The 17,567-nt window shown below is 38.5% G+C and overlaps 1 protein-coding gene across 10 annotated transcripts in view; it reads right to left on the reverse strand.

Moving 5' to 3' along the window:
- adgrb3 (adhesion G protein-coupled receptor B3) overlaps window positions 1–17,567 on the reverse strand; it is a 142,177-nt gene that overhangs the window by 40,414 nt on the left and 84,196 nt on the right. For all 10 annotated transcript variants that reach the window (XM_028467984.1, XM_028467980.1, XM_028467979.1 and 7 more), the window contains 5 exons: window positions 15,971–16,039; window positions 10,244–10,352; window positions 3,940–4,086; window positions 2,101–2,176; window positions 17–119 (listed from right to left, as the gene is read on the reverse strand). In XM_028467984.1, the coding sequence (XP_028323785.1) occupies window positions 17–119; window positions 2,101–2,176; window positions 3,940–4,086; window positions 10,244–10,352; window positions 15,971–16,039 (504 nt within the window). The remainder of the gene's footprint in view (window positions 1–16; window positions 120–2,100; window positions 2,177–3,939; window positions 4,087–10,243; window positions 10,353–15,970; window positions 16,040–17,567) is intronic.

A 17,567-nucleotide genomic window follows, 5' to 3' on the forward strand; every position in this document is an offset into this window, starting at 1 on the left:
TGGCTGCCATGCTTACATTTGCCAAGTGAGCGAGTTCTATCTCCAGATGGGACTCGGTGGCCTTGGGCTCTGGTCTCACAGTCACAGCAATGACCTTGGAGTTCACAACAGTGTGGTTCCTGCGGGAGGCAAAAAGGCGTTAGCATTTAAAAACATTCCTGTGGTGTCGGTGACCATGTTTACTTGTTACTGAGCTGGCTTATCTCAAAGGGGGGTATCATGTTTTGTTCAGGCACATAGTACCATTCTATAGTATACTCAAATAACTATGCTACCCATTTTTTTGGGAAAATGCAGCAAATATTAAACTTCAAATAAATTTCCCTCTGTAGCACACGGTTCATGATGCTTCGATTTTGCCTCTGTCTCTTTAAGGAACTCCAAGCTTGTCTGACGCGCCCATGAACACGCCCCCTTCAATACTCACACAAACACGCATGGATTTTGTTTACTTCCGTTTTTCTGTGCGCTGTATTTGGCTACTTTCTACATTTTTACATCGCTACAATACATTAGAACAGTGGTTCCCAACTGTTCTTGTCTTGTGTCCCCCTTGAGCCATTCTGTCATACCATGAGTACCCCCTCACTCATACGTGTTCATGATTCTCCAAAAGTAGAACATAACACAACTGAATAGTCAACGCAAGTCATTTTATTTCATCTTCTCAAATTGAACAATTAAAATTCAGGCTTTATCTTCTTACTTAACTAAAAAAAAAAAAAAAAATGATAATTATAAGAAATATGATTATAGTAAATGTTTGTATTACATCATTAATAATAATATATTATGATTATATTGTTATCAAATAAAATAATAAAGATGAAATTAGAAAAAAATAAGAATAAATAAAATTAATAAGAAATATGAATAAATACCAATACAATACAAATATTTAACCTGGCAGTGTTATACCTGTATATAACTTTTATGACATTTACCACAAAAGGAGCTTCTTTGAATATGTCCCCTTTAAAAAGGCATTTAAAGTTTAAAAACAAGACATAGCGCACACGTACCATTTTATTGACAAACTTATAAAATGACTAAGAATATTTTCTATTATCTTGGAAATATACATAAGTCATGGGTTTCTTACAAAAGTATTTAAAATAAATAAATGAAAAGTTAAATCTGTGTAGGCGGGTGCTGTGGGCTGAACTAAGGAAGAGAACATAGGAGGGGGAGGGGCCCTGCTGTGGAGCGGTGGGTGGTGACGAAAGGTCCGAGGCGTCTCTAGGAGGTGGGGGCGTTCCTAGGAGGACAAAGGCGTATTTACACCTAAAATGGATGCCGTCAGAGTTTTTAAAGATTACTCAAACATACATGAATGAGCCAAGGCAACACTCCGGGTATGTTTTTGATGAGGGAATGACATAGTAACATGATATAAATCTTGAAAAAGTCGATTTTACACAATACCTCCCCTTTAAGTTTGGATATTGAAGCTCAGCTGCATCAGAAATGTGTTTATGAAGCTAAATTCTGACCTTAAACATCCAAGATATATATTTTTTTTAAAGATAATACTTCAGGATTAGGTGGAAGTGGAGAAGAAAAAACTTTTTTAGAGCTTGAGGGAAAGTTCCAAAACCTCTTAGAAAGCTATTGAAGCGATGGTGTTGAAAACATGAAGAGAAGAGGATGCTTTTTAGTAAGCCACGCTCTCATGATCAGACATGCAAGGCCTTTGTGTAAAAAAAGATATTTCGGTTTAAGATGTATTCTTTATTTATGCAAAAATAAAAGTAATTTTTTTTTCTTAAGAAATGTAATCAAGAACAATTGTTTTTACCAAAAATCCAAGCTCTTTACTTATTTCAAAAAAATAAAAATAAATCAATGTTTAGATTGACTGGTTGTTTGGCAGCACTGATGAAAGTACAAATGCTTTTCTAAGATGAACATCACAGTGTAATGTTAAGTGTCTGAGAAATTTGAAATCAATGTGACTTTCAGTGTGAGAGTAGACATAATCTAGTAAAGTAATTAAAAACAGACTACTATCTTTTATTAAAAATCATCTAAATCTAGATTATTAGGAATGTCCTGTTGCCAGCACATTGGTTTTAAAGGTAAGGGATGCTGAATGATTACTTTGGTGAAGGTAGCATGAGTCCAAGGGTCTTGTAGAGAACCATTCCCAGGATGAAGACTGGGGATCCCTCCATATCTACAAAACAAGAGGTAAGGTAAGAACTATTCAGATCATGATCAAAGTCAATGTTAAACTGTTGTATGTGAAGCATTCTCTGGAAATGCAAGTATTTTGATTTGAGGAACAGTGTTGGGAGTAACGCATTACAAAAGTAATGAGGAACTGTAATATATTCCTAATATAACGCATTACTGAAACAAATATCTACAATATACAAATCGTTACAATCTCAGTAACTCAAGTTATATTAGACCTTATTGAATCCCACTGATATTCCAATGAAAATGAAAAAAAAGAGTCAAAAAAGTGTTGAAGACACCGCCGTGAATTCTACCCCTTTCTGTCGTAAGAAACTCTGCACCAACTTCCAGACTCCTGCAAATCATAATGCATCACCATGGAAACAGACTGCACATTTGTAACGTGGAATTACTCCCACTATTTTGAATTCACTCATTCATACCTAATGATACCTGAACATTAAGGCTTGTTGTGTTTTTGTTTAATAGATACATTTTAATTTGTATATTTTTATTTATTGAAAATAACTCTTTGCTCTTTACTCTTTTTTGTCACTGTGATGTAATATGCATTTGCTCGGGTCTTAAGTGATTCTATTATTTAAACACAAGGTTTTTGTTTAAGTTATACACACTTTTATTTGGTATACAGCCTTTTTGGCTCTAAGGCATTATTTATGTTTTATTTTAATTCCATTAAAAATGTATTTACAGTTACATTTTACATTTCCAATCATTTGTTTTATGATGATTGATTGAATGTTGTGTTCCTAGAGGATGTTTTTGTTATGTGAACCTATGTTTAGATATTGTTTTGTAAATATTGCACATTTTAAAGAATTCATTTAATGTTTACATTGTTAAATGGGAATATTTCAATATTTCAAAAAAAATGTTATAATTAAAAGGCAAGTATTTTGTGGTGTCACATGTGTAGACATTAATCACTAATGGTATTAATGTTATAATTAATGTAATGTGTGATTATCTAAAAATAACTTAAAGTAGTGTAACGTCGTTACATTTTGGAGATGGTAATATTGTAATACAAATATGTTTTTCATGCCTGTAACTAGTAATATAAAATGTATTACAGTTTTAGAGTCATTTTCCCAACACTATTGAGGAAGTATTGAGTAACACTTCATATTGGTAATCCCAGCACTTTGCGGTGCCAGTGCAGCTTCTGCCAATAACACTCGAAGACCAGAAAAAAAAAACGCTTGATGAGAACTTCTTGTACCACAGACTTTGTTGACTGTAGTCACAGAAGTGCTGAAGTCCACCCAAGAAGCAGCACTTCACACAGTCCAAATTGAGCATCTGGGATCAAACACATGGCTCTGGATTCCTAATCAATTCCATGTTTGTTTTTTTGTTTATATCTTCAATATTGTCTGAATAAGAGTGATTACACCAATTAACCAAAAAGTCTGGCTCTGCTTTGAAATATCCAGAGGTGATGGCCAGTGTTTGAAAGGATAATTAAACAAATGCTGCGTTGACGAAAAACTCTGTGACTGGACAAACACAAGCAAGACAATCAGCTTTGTTCACAGGGTGTAGGATTAACTGAGGACATTTGGAGGAATTTCATGCATCTGTGGAAATGTTTTATGAGTGTATTCGATCCACTATTTCAGACTAAAAAAAAATACATGTTTCACATGGGTTTTAAACCTAACGTAGCTTTGGCATCAGGAGAAAGATGCATTATCTCAGACGTGTGACGACCATGGGATTTATGTGCTGCCTTACCTGCAGACTGGGAAACAAACAGGCCCTTTGGAATGACCACTTTATCTTCAGAGTTCCGGGCCCAGTCCACCATCCCTTTACGGCCCTTCATGGGGAAGTTGATGTCAGTCATCACAGACACGGCTGGAAGTCTCTGAATGCTGGCAACTACAGCAATCACACAAACAGACCAGCAAAGAAATACATGTTAGTGCTCACAGTGGAAAGTTTCCTTCAGAGTCCAACCAGAATTTCCTGTCAATGAGACTATTCCAGTTTACACCTTTATGTCAAATGCTACTCATGTATCAAAGAGAATACGTTAAGGTGCAAGGATGCAGTTACAGATACCTGAAATGGAATTAAACAACAAATTCCATCATGGTGTGGCAACTGCTGCACCTTTCCCACCACTAAACCCATCACCTACAAGTCAAAGAGGGCACAGATAATCACAAAGGAACACCCTAAACCACAGAAACACACTGAAAGCAAAGGTTACTAAAGTAAAAAACTGCTTCGAGCCGCAAGCCACCAGGCTACTAAACCAATAATTCACCAGTACTGGACTGTTTGAATCCATGAATATTTTCTATACTTGACCATTGTGGACATTTGTATGAAGTGATTTAATTCAGTGCAAAGTTATTTATCCTAATTTAAATTTATTCGCTTATTTTTTCTTTCATTTTTTGTGTAACTTATGTGTGTGTGTGTGTCTGACAATCACACTCTATTAGCTGATGATGTTGGTTTTTAATGGTTCACTTTTCATTCAAATGCTGCTTTCAAGGCAATATGATTATTTTTGAAAATCTATACAATTGGCCAGATATTATATTTGTATATATAGTTCACTGTTGAATGCATGCACTTTCATTTTGCACTGAAAGGTAGTTAAGCTGCACAGAATTTTTAAAATGTTGTTAGCGATATGGCAACCTGTACATATACTGTATTAACTGTTTGTTTCTGCAAATACAGTATTGTTTGTGCAGTGTTGAGCAATTTGAATGCACCACCCCTTTATTTGGATTTACATAAACTATTTGTAATTAAAATAACTATCCGTCCATGTTCAAAGATATTTGAAGGTATCTTCATTTGTAGAGCCAAGTTCATTTCATTGGTTGAACACTCCTGGAGAATACCGACAGTATGACTAATTAAAAAATAATAATAATACATATGAAAAAAAAAAAAAACTATATCAAAATATAGTGATATTTCTGGCAACTAATAAAAACAAGACTACAATTTCGTCACATGGGACAAAATCTAATCAGAAATCATATTACCATGTGGTCTTCTGCATTAATCCCATCTAATGTCGGTGTATATTTAAATACATTAACCATCCCATTTGAGGTTGATCAATAATATTTTAATCTTTTCTTTTTTAAATGATGCATAAACTCTTATGCTTTATATTTTAGTTAACTATATTTGTAACCAATTTAGTTGACTAAAACTAGACGATAACTGAAATACCACTGATGACTAAATTTGAACTAAAACTGAGTTGTTTTTCAGGCGAAAGATTTTGACTAAAACTAGATCAAAATCTGCTGTTTACGTATATTGAATATTTTAGATGCAGGCAGATTAAAACCGCTTCAATTTATTTTTCGCTGATATCGGACCGATTTAAGGTTATATATCAGTCATTGGGTATCAGCAACTGCTGTGAAACCACATTATGCAATGATAAAACATTCATTTTCCAGTACATGCCTTTCTGGAAAAAAATAAACAAGATAATGTTTCTCTCACAAAGTGACACAGGGATAGGGTTTCTCTCTGTGTTCACTTAAATAAGCCTTGTGATCCTAATCCATGCTGATGGTAGATGGAATATATAAAAGCACTGCTTTAGCACATTAATAATAGTGAATGTGGATGACAAGCCACTTAAAACAAGAAAGCACGACCCAGTTGTGTATGCAAATATACAGATAATTTAGATTTCAAAGAAACACAGCCAGACAGGCTTTTAAACTATTTATGTGCTCAGTTACCTGGAAGTAAAAAAAAAAAAAAAAAAAAAAAGAAGCTACAAACTGGCACCTGAAGTTGACAGGTGATCTCCTTAATCACATTTTTCCCTTTCCTCACCTCCCTGTTGACATGGCATAAAGCCCAGTTGGTCCACCACGGCAACGACAAGAAAAATATTCTGGATTAAGGAAGAAGGATCTTGGGATTACACAGAGAGGATAAACCTGTGCTGCTCCATCCTGGTATCACATCCTAGTTCTAGTCAGGTGTTACTTCTGTAAGGGTGATCTGCTGCTAATCCTACATTTGAAACAAATGCTCTATTGTTTTTTTTTTTTTGGCTTGTGCCAGTAATACAATTTGAATTCTGGCAGGACTCCATGTTTCTGTGGCGGGGAAAGGTGTGTCTGTGTTTGGGATGATCCTGCAGTGGGCATGAAATCACAGAGCTGCTGCTCACTGCACCACGTTTTAGCATCAGCAGCAGTAAGAAAATGTTTATTTATGTTGGTGGTTGGAGTCACACAAAGCTTTGAAGCTCAGCAGGGTGTAGGAAATGATGTCTTTTAGAGCTCAGGGTATTACAGCAGGTAAATGATCTGGGACAATATTGCTCCACAACCTTGATTCAGCTCAAAGAATATTCAGCACGGCTCATTTTCTCGAAAGCATCGCTCATTATGTTGGAATGTCTTTAGTGGGAAGTACAGCATTTTATGAACCGTTTGGGCAACGAAAAACGATTTTCACTCAAAATAAAGTAATCATCATTCTCCGCTGAAAGTGGTATTGAAATTATTCATCATCATTGTCACTGTATATTTTCCCATTCATAAAGCACATCCTCTCAAACAGAGCAAGCTGCACTTTGTCCTTTAAATGTTTTCTTGTGAGCTAGAAGAAGAAAAAAAAACAAACAAAAAAACAATTGGCAGGCATGAGAAGCCATTTCCAATCAAGGTTATTTGACTAAAAGTAAGAGGATAGAGGACGATACAGTGGTGACGGGCAGTATTTATGGAAGTGTCAGGAGTCTGCCATAAATTAGTGACAAAATGATGCTGCAACATCTTACTCAGCCAGATGCTTTCCTCTTGGCTTCCACCCATGGGTTCACAAAACTTTCCATTCCTTTAATCAAAGGGAGCACGTGGCCACAAAAGCGCTGTGGTGTAAAAACCTTTTGTAGCTGCAGTGAGAAGGATTTCTTTCCTCTAGGGCAGTGCCGTCCGATTCGTTTCGGCCCGCTGCCCATATTTAAAATTGAATTTATATTGTACTAAATGTCTTTGAAGACATTTATATGTTTCATAATTTTATGCCATGAAACACAATAAAAAGTGTTTTTCAATTTCAAACTACTTTAAAGGTGCAATATGTGAGATTTGCAAGCAATTTCTGCCACCACCAGGTGGCATTACTGAGTAAAACCGACACTTCCGCCATATCCGGTCCTGACTACTGAATGTGCAGGTGACAATATTTTCTGCTACATTCCGCAAATGTTTTCGGTCAGTATATGTATGTTGTCAACTTTACATGTGTGATGCGTTCATGAGTGAAGATGTTTAAGCAGTTGTTTGTTAGTTGTAAACCTCAGGGGTAGCGCAGCGTTTATCTGTTTGATGGATGTTTGTTACCAGAGATGGACTAGTTCATGGACTGCTCTGCTGTAAATAGGCTTACACTCACCCAACTGGTGAAAATAGGTACTACAGGTTGGCCAGGCTGGCAATAATTATTTTATTATATATTATTATTATATATATATATATATATAACTATGTAGTCTTGAGAAAAAATCACATATGGCATGACTGCTAAGGACATGTTTCTTAAAGGTCCCATATCTCCATGTGTTCTAAGAACTCTAAAAACATAGTATTTAAGGTTTATTTTCCCAAACTCGCCTGTTTTCCAGAGTTTTAGCCTCTGAAAAGTCACTTTCTGAGCAACACTACAAAAACAGGCTGATTTGCGGCTTACTTATGCATATTCATGAGTGGGCGTGTCTATAGACGGGACACTGACTTTCTCCTCCCCATTTCAAAAGTTGAAAATTCTACATATTGCACCTTTAAGCATTTATTTTGCACAGTTGAGTTATTGGCATATTTTCATGCACTGCAAAATGAATGTTTAGTTTTGGCCCGGGGCTCTCCACCGACATTCATTTTTGGACCTTCAGTGAAAATAAGCTATAGGGACAAAGAAATATCCTGAAAACTTTGTTTTCCCCATATCTCAGTCAAGTATCATCAAAAAACACAAGGGGTATTGACTTTTCTTTAATTTAACAGCTGAAACACAAACAGAAATCAGTACTGACATTAGAACTAAACAGCAACTTGTACTAAAGAATGTTCTCAATGCAGTCGCTCTTTTTTGCAAATAGTCAGCAAGCCTCTGCTACGTTTCAGCCTGAGGCGACTCGTTCCTACTACATTTACCCGTAATTGCTCCAAAGCCAAATCCCTACCTCGATTTCTGAGCTTTAAAACACAGCTTCAGAAATATTGTTGTTCCTCTATTTGGAATAAAGCTGAACTTTTGGCACATAATTACACTTAACAAAAAGGTAAATGGCTTTAAAAACAAACATAAAAAAGCAGATCGAAGGACATTTTTTATTCAACAGTATGAACATAATGCATTCACAGCATGACCAAAGCACTGTGCTAGAGGCATATACTTGAACCTCAAAGGTTTGAAAAACATGTTTTGTTGATACATTGCATGTAAAAAGAGGAGCATTGTTTAGTTATAAAGTTAAATTAGGGGTCATGAGATGTGCTTGAATCACTGATCTGTGCACATGCACAAAGAGGCACTAAGAAGCAGATGTAACCAGAATTTGGTAGGAGACATAGACAATTCCATCTTTTCATAATCCCATTTCCTTTTAACAGATTTAAAAAAATAAAATAAAAAAACATTCTCATAGAAATGCTGGACAAAGTGATTCCACAATCAGTTCGATAAGGCATAGTTTTGTGATTAAATATTAAATAAGTGCCACCTCTCTGTACAATTGACTAATAGAATAAGCCTTAAGTCACATTACGGTTCACCCACATGCTCTTAAAAGGGACAAAACTGGGAAAAAAACCCCTAAACATTCAATCTTCACATAACAGGCTTTTACTATCTATGAAACCTTGACCATTTGTTCACATTTTTAAATAAAAAGAAGCCAATGCCAACCATGAGACCAGATTGAAAGTAGGAAAAAGTTAAACGGCACACAAGTATTATCAGTTTTGTGAATGAAGATATTAAAACCCAGTCATATAGAATAAATCCAACTCGATTTCTAAGTCGAAATCCATTAGTTTAATTTGACTCTTGTGGAGCTCTGTAATGGCATTTTGATAGACGCACTCATTGAACCATGCTGGGTATGCTATTCTGGAAGCCTTCTATTTCATCCTTGTGAAAATCATATACCATAAAGGGCCAACAAGGGTGAGCATTTGATAGAAGTGGGTCAAGTGATAGCCATTGTAAGGAATACAAGGAAGAAGCCTCAAACTACACAGGAAGAATTGCCGACCAGTTCAGGCGTACATGCTCACATTCCCTTGCATGAATAAATCAAGCGCACAGTTCTATTATTCCATTGCACTAAGACACCATTTATGGCTGAGTAAGAAATGAAATGCCACAGAGACCTCAGATCATCCCCGAGCCAGTGCGACAGAAGCTAAAAGAACCCACAGCTACACTCAGGAGGAGAAATATTGCTTTAGGGCTGTTGTCCAGTTCTGCTCCTCTTTTTTCTTCCCCGCACAGAAGAAAATTTTAAAATCTATGCCGGGTGAAACGTCATCACGGCTGAGAAAGGAACTTGTACTTTTGCTTCCAATTCTGCTGTTTTTGTGTGTGTGTTTTTTTCAAAATCTCACACTCTCAGTGATATTTTCCATGACAGCTAATCTCACACAGTCCTGAGATACAGTTTTTTTGTGTGCTGGTGCACTGCTGCAGAACATGCATCGTGTATGCTTCAATAACCAAGTCGTTGTGTTGAATTCTGAGATGAAATGTGCTCACAGACAATCCATTGCTAAAAAGAGTAAAAAATAAATCAATAAAATAAAATAATTACCTTGTAGCTTGGTTAAAATCCTTATTATATTGGGTTTTGTTCATTTAAATACGTTTTAAAGGTAAGTACACATAAACAAACCAGATATTCAATTTAATTTCCAAAGAGATTTAACACATTAAGGCCACAAGACGATTTCTGATTGACGGGGGAAGGAATTGTGTGTCAGTGTCAAACATAAATGCTGAAATGAGCACAGTGGCCCAGTTCATTTCTTACCCAAGTTCCCAGTCATGAGATAAGCATTGTGGAAATCCTTCATGCCCAATCCAACAATGTGGATGAATTCCTCGATGACCTGCATGAGCTCCACTGCCCCGGGGTAAATCTGGAATACAAACATAAAAGAGAACCCTTTTGATTAGGTGGAATGCCCATGTCCTGCATTCTGCAACTGATAAAACTGATAAAAATATATGCATAAAATAGCTGCATCCCACCAACATCATCAGCTTCTGAGGGTTAATGGTGGCTGAGGTTTTATGCTTTATACTCATCAATAGTGAAGCCCAGGTAAAATTTTTGCTCGTGGCTAAAACAGCTCCCAGTGAAAACATTAATTCAGGCTGCAAATTGCACCTGGAGGGAAAAGCAGCTGAACAGATGCTTTAATTTTCTTTAAAATGATTAAAAATGTCATTAGTGTTATTAGATAAAAAAAATTTCCAAGGGCGGCAGGAGGACCCTCATACCCACACATGACAAATATGGCCTTGACTAAAGGGCACTTTGAGGATCAGGAGGCAGAGAAGAACATGCTCCACATCCTCTTTAGCCCCAATGTGCCTGGCATGCAAGTATGTATTAGTAGATTAAGTAATGTCACCCCATCCTGAAGAAGCCCAGTCTTGACCGTGCAAACCAGTCCAATTACTGGCCCATCTTCAACCTCTCATTTCCGACCCTTGAACGTATTGCTGTTTTCCCAAATCCACTCCCATCTTTGCTCCAATAACCTCTACAAACTCCTCCAGTCTGGTTTCCTTCCTCTCCGCAGCACTGAAACTGCCCTTGTGAAAGTCACAAATGGCCTTCTTCCCTCCGCAGACTCAGGCATCCTCCTGCTTCTTGACCTCAGTTTGGCCTTCGTCAACCATTCTATTCTTCTACAAAGGCTACGCCAGCTGGGAGCATTGCATTTGATTGACTTACATTACTGGACTTTTCCTGCTATGCCAAGGACACCCATATTTACATCAGCACCAAATCAAGCTGGAATACGCATCGAAAACCTGCACCTCTGCAATGAAAACCTAACGTGGAATCCATCCTAATTTCCTTGTATTAGTCAATGTTTGAGACAGGCAATTAGTCTGGAAGCGCTCACCAGGTGTTTGAGTTATCAGGGGCTGTGTGGGGTGGGAAAAACACGCACAGATTAACCAATCAAGCAATGAGTGGACATGACAACCATAGCGCAACAAGCTAAGCCGGCTCCCTAAATGAAGCAGAGGAAAATGGCTTGTAGTACGGTACAGACTTATGGTTTTAAAGACTCTGCATGTTGTGGTTTCAACAAAGCAAAGCGCAGCTCTGAACAGCTACTCCATGGCAGGCGCCATGTTTGTTTTGACACTGCTTGGCACAGGAGATATGAAGTTCATTCTGTACAGCTCTAATTGACTTGGGTTCTTTAAAACCAGAGAAGTGGGAAGAAACTTTCTTACAAAAAGTAAAGAAGTGGGTGTGGCTTATCGCCAGTCTACTAAAACCTGGCTAGGTCACAAATTTACTCATCTTTTGCAAATCCGAAGCCATCTCGCTCACCTTTATCAATAAAACCATCACTCTCTCCCCCTAGCCCTGGTGCTATCCTGAGCACCACCCTCTCTTTTGATCCACACCTCAAGTCAGTCATCAAAACTTCCTGCTTCCACCTTTGTGAAATTGCCAAAATCAACCACTGTCTCTCTCCCTCCCAGCTCCTGAAAGCTTTATCCATGCCTTAATTTCCTCCCGCTTTGACTACTGTGTAACTCCCTCCTCACAGTCATCACCGCTCACTCCCTCCATAGACTCCAGATGGTCAAGATTTCAGCCGCCCATCTGCTTACTCACACCCGGTCCCATGACCACATCACTCCTGTCCTCCACTCCCTCCACTGGCTTTGCATCAAGTAAAGCATTAACTGTAGAATCCTCCTCCTCACATACAGTACAGAGCTCTCAACTACCTGCCCCCTTATCTATCTGACCTATCCTCTTCTTTATTATCCCATTCTTCTTCTTCACTATAACGCCATCCAAACTAACATGTTCGGATGAACTACGGCCAGGCCAGCAGAACATCTCCAGGTAGCACGTACCACGTTCCCAAGAATTTAGTCAAATGACTTGGTTCCACCGAGTAAAAAAAGATTTCCGAGAGACTCTTGACATCCACTCATAGAATATCCATGTCAAATTACAGTCCGAGTCAACAAGCATTAACGAAAGAGTAGTCATTTGAAAAATGGGAACCCCTGGCGCCCCCGTGGCACATACAGAGTAATGGGCCGCATTCATATATTGGTATGTGTCAATGATTCGGTACCACCAACTGCCACAATATTTGACTCACAAATAAATCAGAAAACGACTTTAATGGAAATTGCCAAAAATTGAAAATTGTGCGAGGCATAATCGTAATCTACGTTTAATTACCTTTGAAATGATATATCACACGATTATGTTCCCATAAATTTGAAAATTACCAGAAATGGGGGGGTGGGCTGTGGGGCCCCATTTAGAAAAAAGGAGAAGGAGAAGAAGAAGAAGGAGGAGAAGAAGGAGGAGGAGGAGAAGGAGAAGGAGGATGAGAAGAAGGAGAAGGAGGAGAAGGAGGAGGAGGAGGAGGAGAAGAAGAAGAAGAAGAAGAAGAGAAGAAGAAGAAGAAGAAGAAGAAGAAGAGAAGAAGAAGAAGAAGAAGAGAAGAAGAAGAAGAAGAGAGAAGAAGAAGAAGAAGAAGAAGAAGAAGAAGAAGAAGAAGGAGGAGGAGGAGGAGGAGGAGAAGAAGAAGAAGAAGAAGAAGAAGAAGAAGAAGAAGAAGAAGAAGAAGAAGAAGAAGAAGAAGAAAGTGAGTGGCATTTTGAGTCCGGTAGCTCGGCCTAAAAAGGTAAAGGGGCTGAACATTATCATTAACAGCACATCTCCTCTGGAAGTACGGTATCTCTCCCAGCCAGTCCAAGACTCACCCTCATTCTCCATCTTGATATCCCAACTATACATATACGTCATCCCCCCAAAGGCAACAGCCCTCCCTGTCCTAAAACACCTCCCGCAACCCCCCCCCCACTTCTTATTGCCCTGTTTTCCCTCCAAGCCATCTTTCTCCTGCCTCCATAATTTACTCTGTCATTACTGCCTCTGTTCTTTATGTCCTTGTACCCTTTTTGTACTACTTTTTTTTGTTCTTTGTTTTGATTTTATATGTAAAGCTTCTTTGGGATTTTGATAAGTGCTATTTAAAAAAAAATTGATAGATAGATAGATAGATAGATAGATAGATAGATAGATAGATAGATAGATAGATAGATAGATAGATAGATAGATGTACTAATGAACTCTTCCATGTAATATTGGTGTATGAGGGAGCTGGAACCACAGGGTTTGATGGCTTCCCATTTGAGAATTCTTGCAAAGTCAAGGGTGATTGCCTCAGTTCATAGGCCACTTTACAGACATCATGCAATAAGGAAAAGTCTAGCCATGAATTCAGGATGTCATGCAGCGTACCACTCATTACCCAGCTGGTCCAGCCGGCTCTTTCTCCCCAATGACAAATACATCACATCCATGCTTAGACAAATAATGACTGTCATGACCATTAGTCTTGTGGCCATCAGTCAGAACTAATAAGAGAGAGTCAGAGTAACACTTTTAGAATGCATTTGTCCGACTGTAAATTAAAAAAGTAGCACAATGGTGTGTTCTGCATTTTGATTGATAAATATTCATGAAAACATTACAAATGGATTGAGTTACAACAACAAAAAGTAAGAACGTTTTCTGTCTAGTGTTTAATACGCAGCCCATCAGTCCAAAATGACACACGCATATCACCGGTGCTATTCCCTCATCTGTGACGGTGATTTAATTTTATTCTGCTGATAAGCCATGCAGGCACTTTAGCATCACTAAACTTTAGAGCCCCTGATACAGAAGTGAATGCCATAGTGGGGGAGAAAAGACATCACGTCGGCCCTTCCGGCATGTCTGACGCAGAGTGCAGTCATGCTCCTTCTGCTGGTCTCCATGGCAACCACAAGATGTGCAGGCAGCACAGGGAAATGGCTGCAGAGGAGCTCCTGAAGACAGAGCTCTTACTTTCCTTGCCATGGTAACAGTGACAGGAGGTGAATATATAGTGATCTGTGCACAAAGCTAACTCTGCAGCCAGTAAAAACCCCATAGAGACGTGTTTCTTGAGAGTCCACAGCCTTGATTGTGGGGGCGCTGTGGAAGCTGAGATCGGAACACTTGTTAATGCAAGTGAGAAAAAAGTTTAGCTGTGAATTCCAGCTCGACGTCTGTCCAAATTAGATGACATCACTCCGACTGTGTCCACTTTGGTGCTGCGACATAATTGAAGTCACACTCCAGCGACATTATAATGGCAGGAATAATTAACCATGTCGCATGTCTCTTCTGAGTGTTCAATCACACACAACACTTTCTATTTGTAAATCTGCCTCTGATCTGTCTGTCCTCGTTTCCCTGACACATTCTCACATACGAAGCTTCTCGTTTGAGAGTCTTCTCACCCACATCATACCTTCGGGGCCTGCCAAACTCAAACCGCAGTCAGTAAACACCTAATTACTGCCTGCGTATAGCCTGCCAGGACTGGCACTTCCAGCCGCGTCTGAACCGCCTGTGTTCACATCTATACCAACACAGCTGATGTCAGGTGTAGAAAAACTCAGGATGAAAAGGTGAGCACCTTATGTGCAGACACAGGTGAACGATCATTTGAGCCAAATGACCAATTAATGTCACAAAAGAGCAAATGCCCTTTGCAGATCAGCAGTCACAGTAGAAGTTGTCCACCTCAGAGCCTGGGTGAGCAGTTCAGGTGGCAGCTCTAAAAACACCAGACGTCCCCGTCTATAGCTGAGGGCACTATCCAGCAGAGGATGAATACAAAAACCTACTTTAGGGGAGAAAAACAAAATTTTCCAGTTGAAAAAGATTGGGAAATTTGTTCATGTCCTTTTCCTCAAAAATCATCTTTTAGTGGACCTTCTTTAAGTTGAATCTTTTGTCACTAAAGTGCTGTGATGATGGCCATGTTTTTAATGAAAATATTTCAATTATTGCTTCATCCTGCAGTTTATTTTCAGAGAAAGGTGAATAGGGATTTAAAGCATTGTGTATTAATGTCAATCTAATTTTGCGGTGAATCCAAAAATTGTCTTGCCACGTCGGTTGAAATAAGGTGTCTAAACTGGGAGAAACTGCACAGCAGTATGCAGGTGGAGAGAGTTCTGCAGTGCAAATGAACAGCATCTGTGACTATGCTGCTGCCACCAAGTGGAAGACAGAGGAACTTTCTTTTTAAAAGAGACTGTTTACACCTGCTTAATGACTCCATATTAAAAAAAAAACATAGAGTTAAGCTTTTAACACTGCTTTTACAATACACAGGAAACAGACTTTCATGCTGTTATTCATTTATATATATTTTTCTTTTAAAAACATTTTTATGATCAGTTTTCAACAATTATCCCCAGGCAGGGCAAATACATGTCACGTTATGAAGTTGAAGCTGACCCATCCACCCATACTCACTCACAAAAGCTAAATGATATCATATATTCAGCATTAAAGAAAAGCATAGACAGGTACATTGGAAAAAGACAGTATTAAAGAAACATCGTAGATTATAGCCTGGCACTACTAAAATTAAAGACAGATGCTGGGATTTATACATTTCTTTAATATTCAAAGTCATATCTACATGCTTACCTTCTGAGCATCTTCCCATTTCTCCTTATTTTCCTCCTCCAAGAGGTTGCTGATGATTTGAAAGAAGTTCTGTCAAAAACAACAACGATAAAAGGGAAAGTGCATGAGACACTCACACATCAGCAGTGCAAAACAACAACAGCACAAACACCATATGCACTCAGAAAGCACCTCAATGAGTCATAATGTTGACACTTGCGATGGCACAATATTTAGAATCTCTCTAGAGGGAAGCGTAATGTTAACCCCAGGGGTTGATTACATACAAGAATGACAAAGAAAAAGAAAATGCTGCTGAGCCCTAATGGTTGGTGTTATGCCGGATGGTTGATCTCATCCAAGAATACACCTTGAACATCCTGCAGCTTGGAGCAAACACTGCTGCAGGAAAAAAGCACAAGCTGCAACCAGAATAATAAAATAAAATAAGATGAAAGGGAATTTTTGAGCAGCTGTGTGGATTGTCTTCTTCTGCAGTGAAGAACAGGTTGGGGCTCGGGGTGCACGCCTGCAGTCGTAATAGGAACCCTGTCAGATCTTTAGCCTTGTTATTTCATCTGGTCTACAATGTGCCTGAGGGAGTGGCTCTCTCTTGACACTGGCTATCTTGTTTTCTCCTTGAATGCTTATGCTCCCTCTGGTGGTAATGTGCCCACTTTAACACTGCATTAGTGCAGACGTACAAAAAAAAAAAAAAAAGGTTGGGTGTGCTGTCTGCTCCCCTGTATGCCCACACCCACACCATGGAGCTCCAGTAACACCCAGAGTCCGGATGCTCTCTTCGTCTCATGGATTTTTAATGGTGAGAAAATGACTGAACGCACGGAGGCGACTCATTTTGCCATTTCGTTCTGACCAACAAAACAGCTCACACCCACCAATGGAAGCTGCTCATAAATGTGCATTAAACAAAAGGCTAAGGAGTATCCCTGACATTTGGAGGGAGAAATATCACAACGCTTAAGAAATGCACAATTAAGTGCACAATTAAATGGTTTAATTACCCACAACCTAACCTGAAGGAGTTGCTGCATGCCAATTAAATCCCATCAGAAAAAAAAAAAAAAAAAACTAGCTGGAGCTTAAAAAAACAAGCACAAGACTCAACAACAGGGGATATATATTTTTTTAATATCTGATCTGATATGCTGAGAAAGCTCATTAGTCTTTTGACATTTTCCTGAGCGTTATGGGACTTAACTTACTTATTATTAAATCTGAAATCTTTTCACTTTGCACAGAAAATTGCTGCGGGGTAAAACTTATACTTTTTTCAATTTCCTGGCACTATTACTTACATATTTATCTGAAAGAACTAGAGGAATGACAACAAAAGTGGTATGATATGACGGCAAAGCAGGATTAGAAGCTCACAAAGGAAAGTCAGCGGTGTGAGATTGATCATCAGCATACACACCATTCGATCGTTAGTCTTCTGACGGTATTAGTGAGGCACAACTTGAATATACTAAAAGTTAAATCCAATCTATAGAGGAATAAACACTAAACCTCGATATTAAATGGAACAGCACATAAAGGGCCAGAGAAGGGCGTGTCAGAAAATGGCAAAGCTTTGAGGGCATAAATTGTCTTATTG

Source organism: Gouania willdenowi, chromosome 15, assembly GCF_900634775.1.
Source record: "Gouania willdenowi chromosome 15, fGouWil2.1, whole genome shotgun sequence".
Lineage (NCBI taxonomy): Eukaryota > Metazoa > Chordata > Actinopteri > Blenniiformes > Gobiesocidae > Gouania > Gouania willdenowi.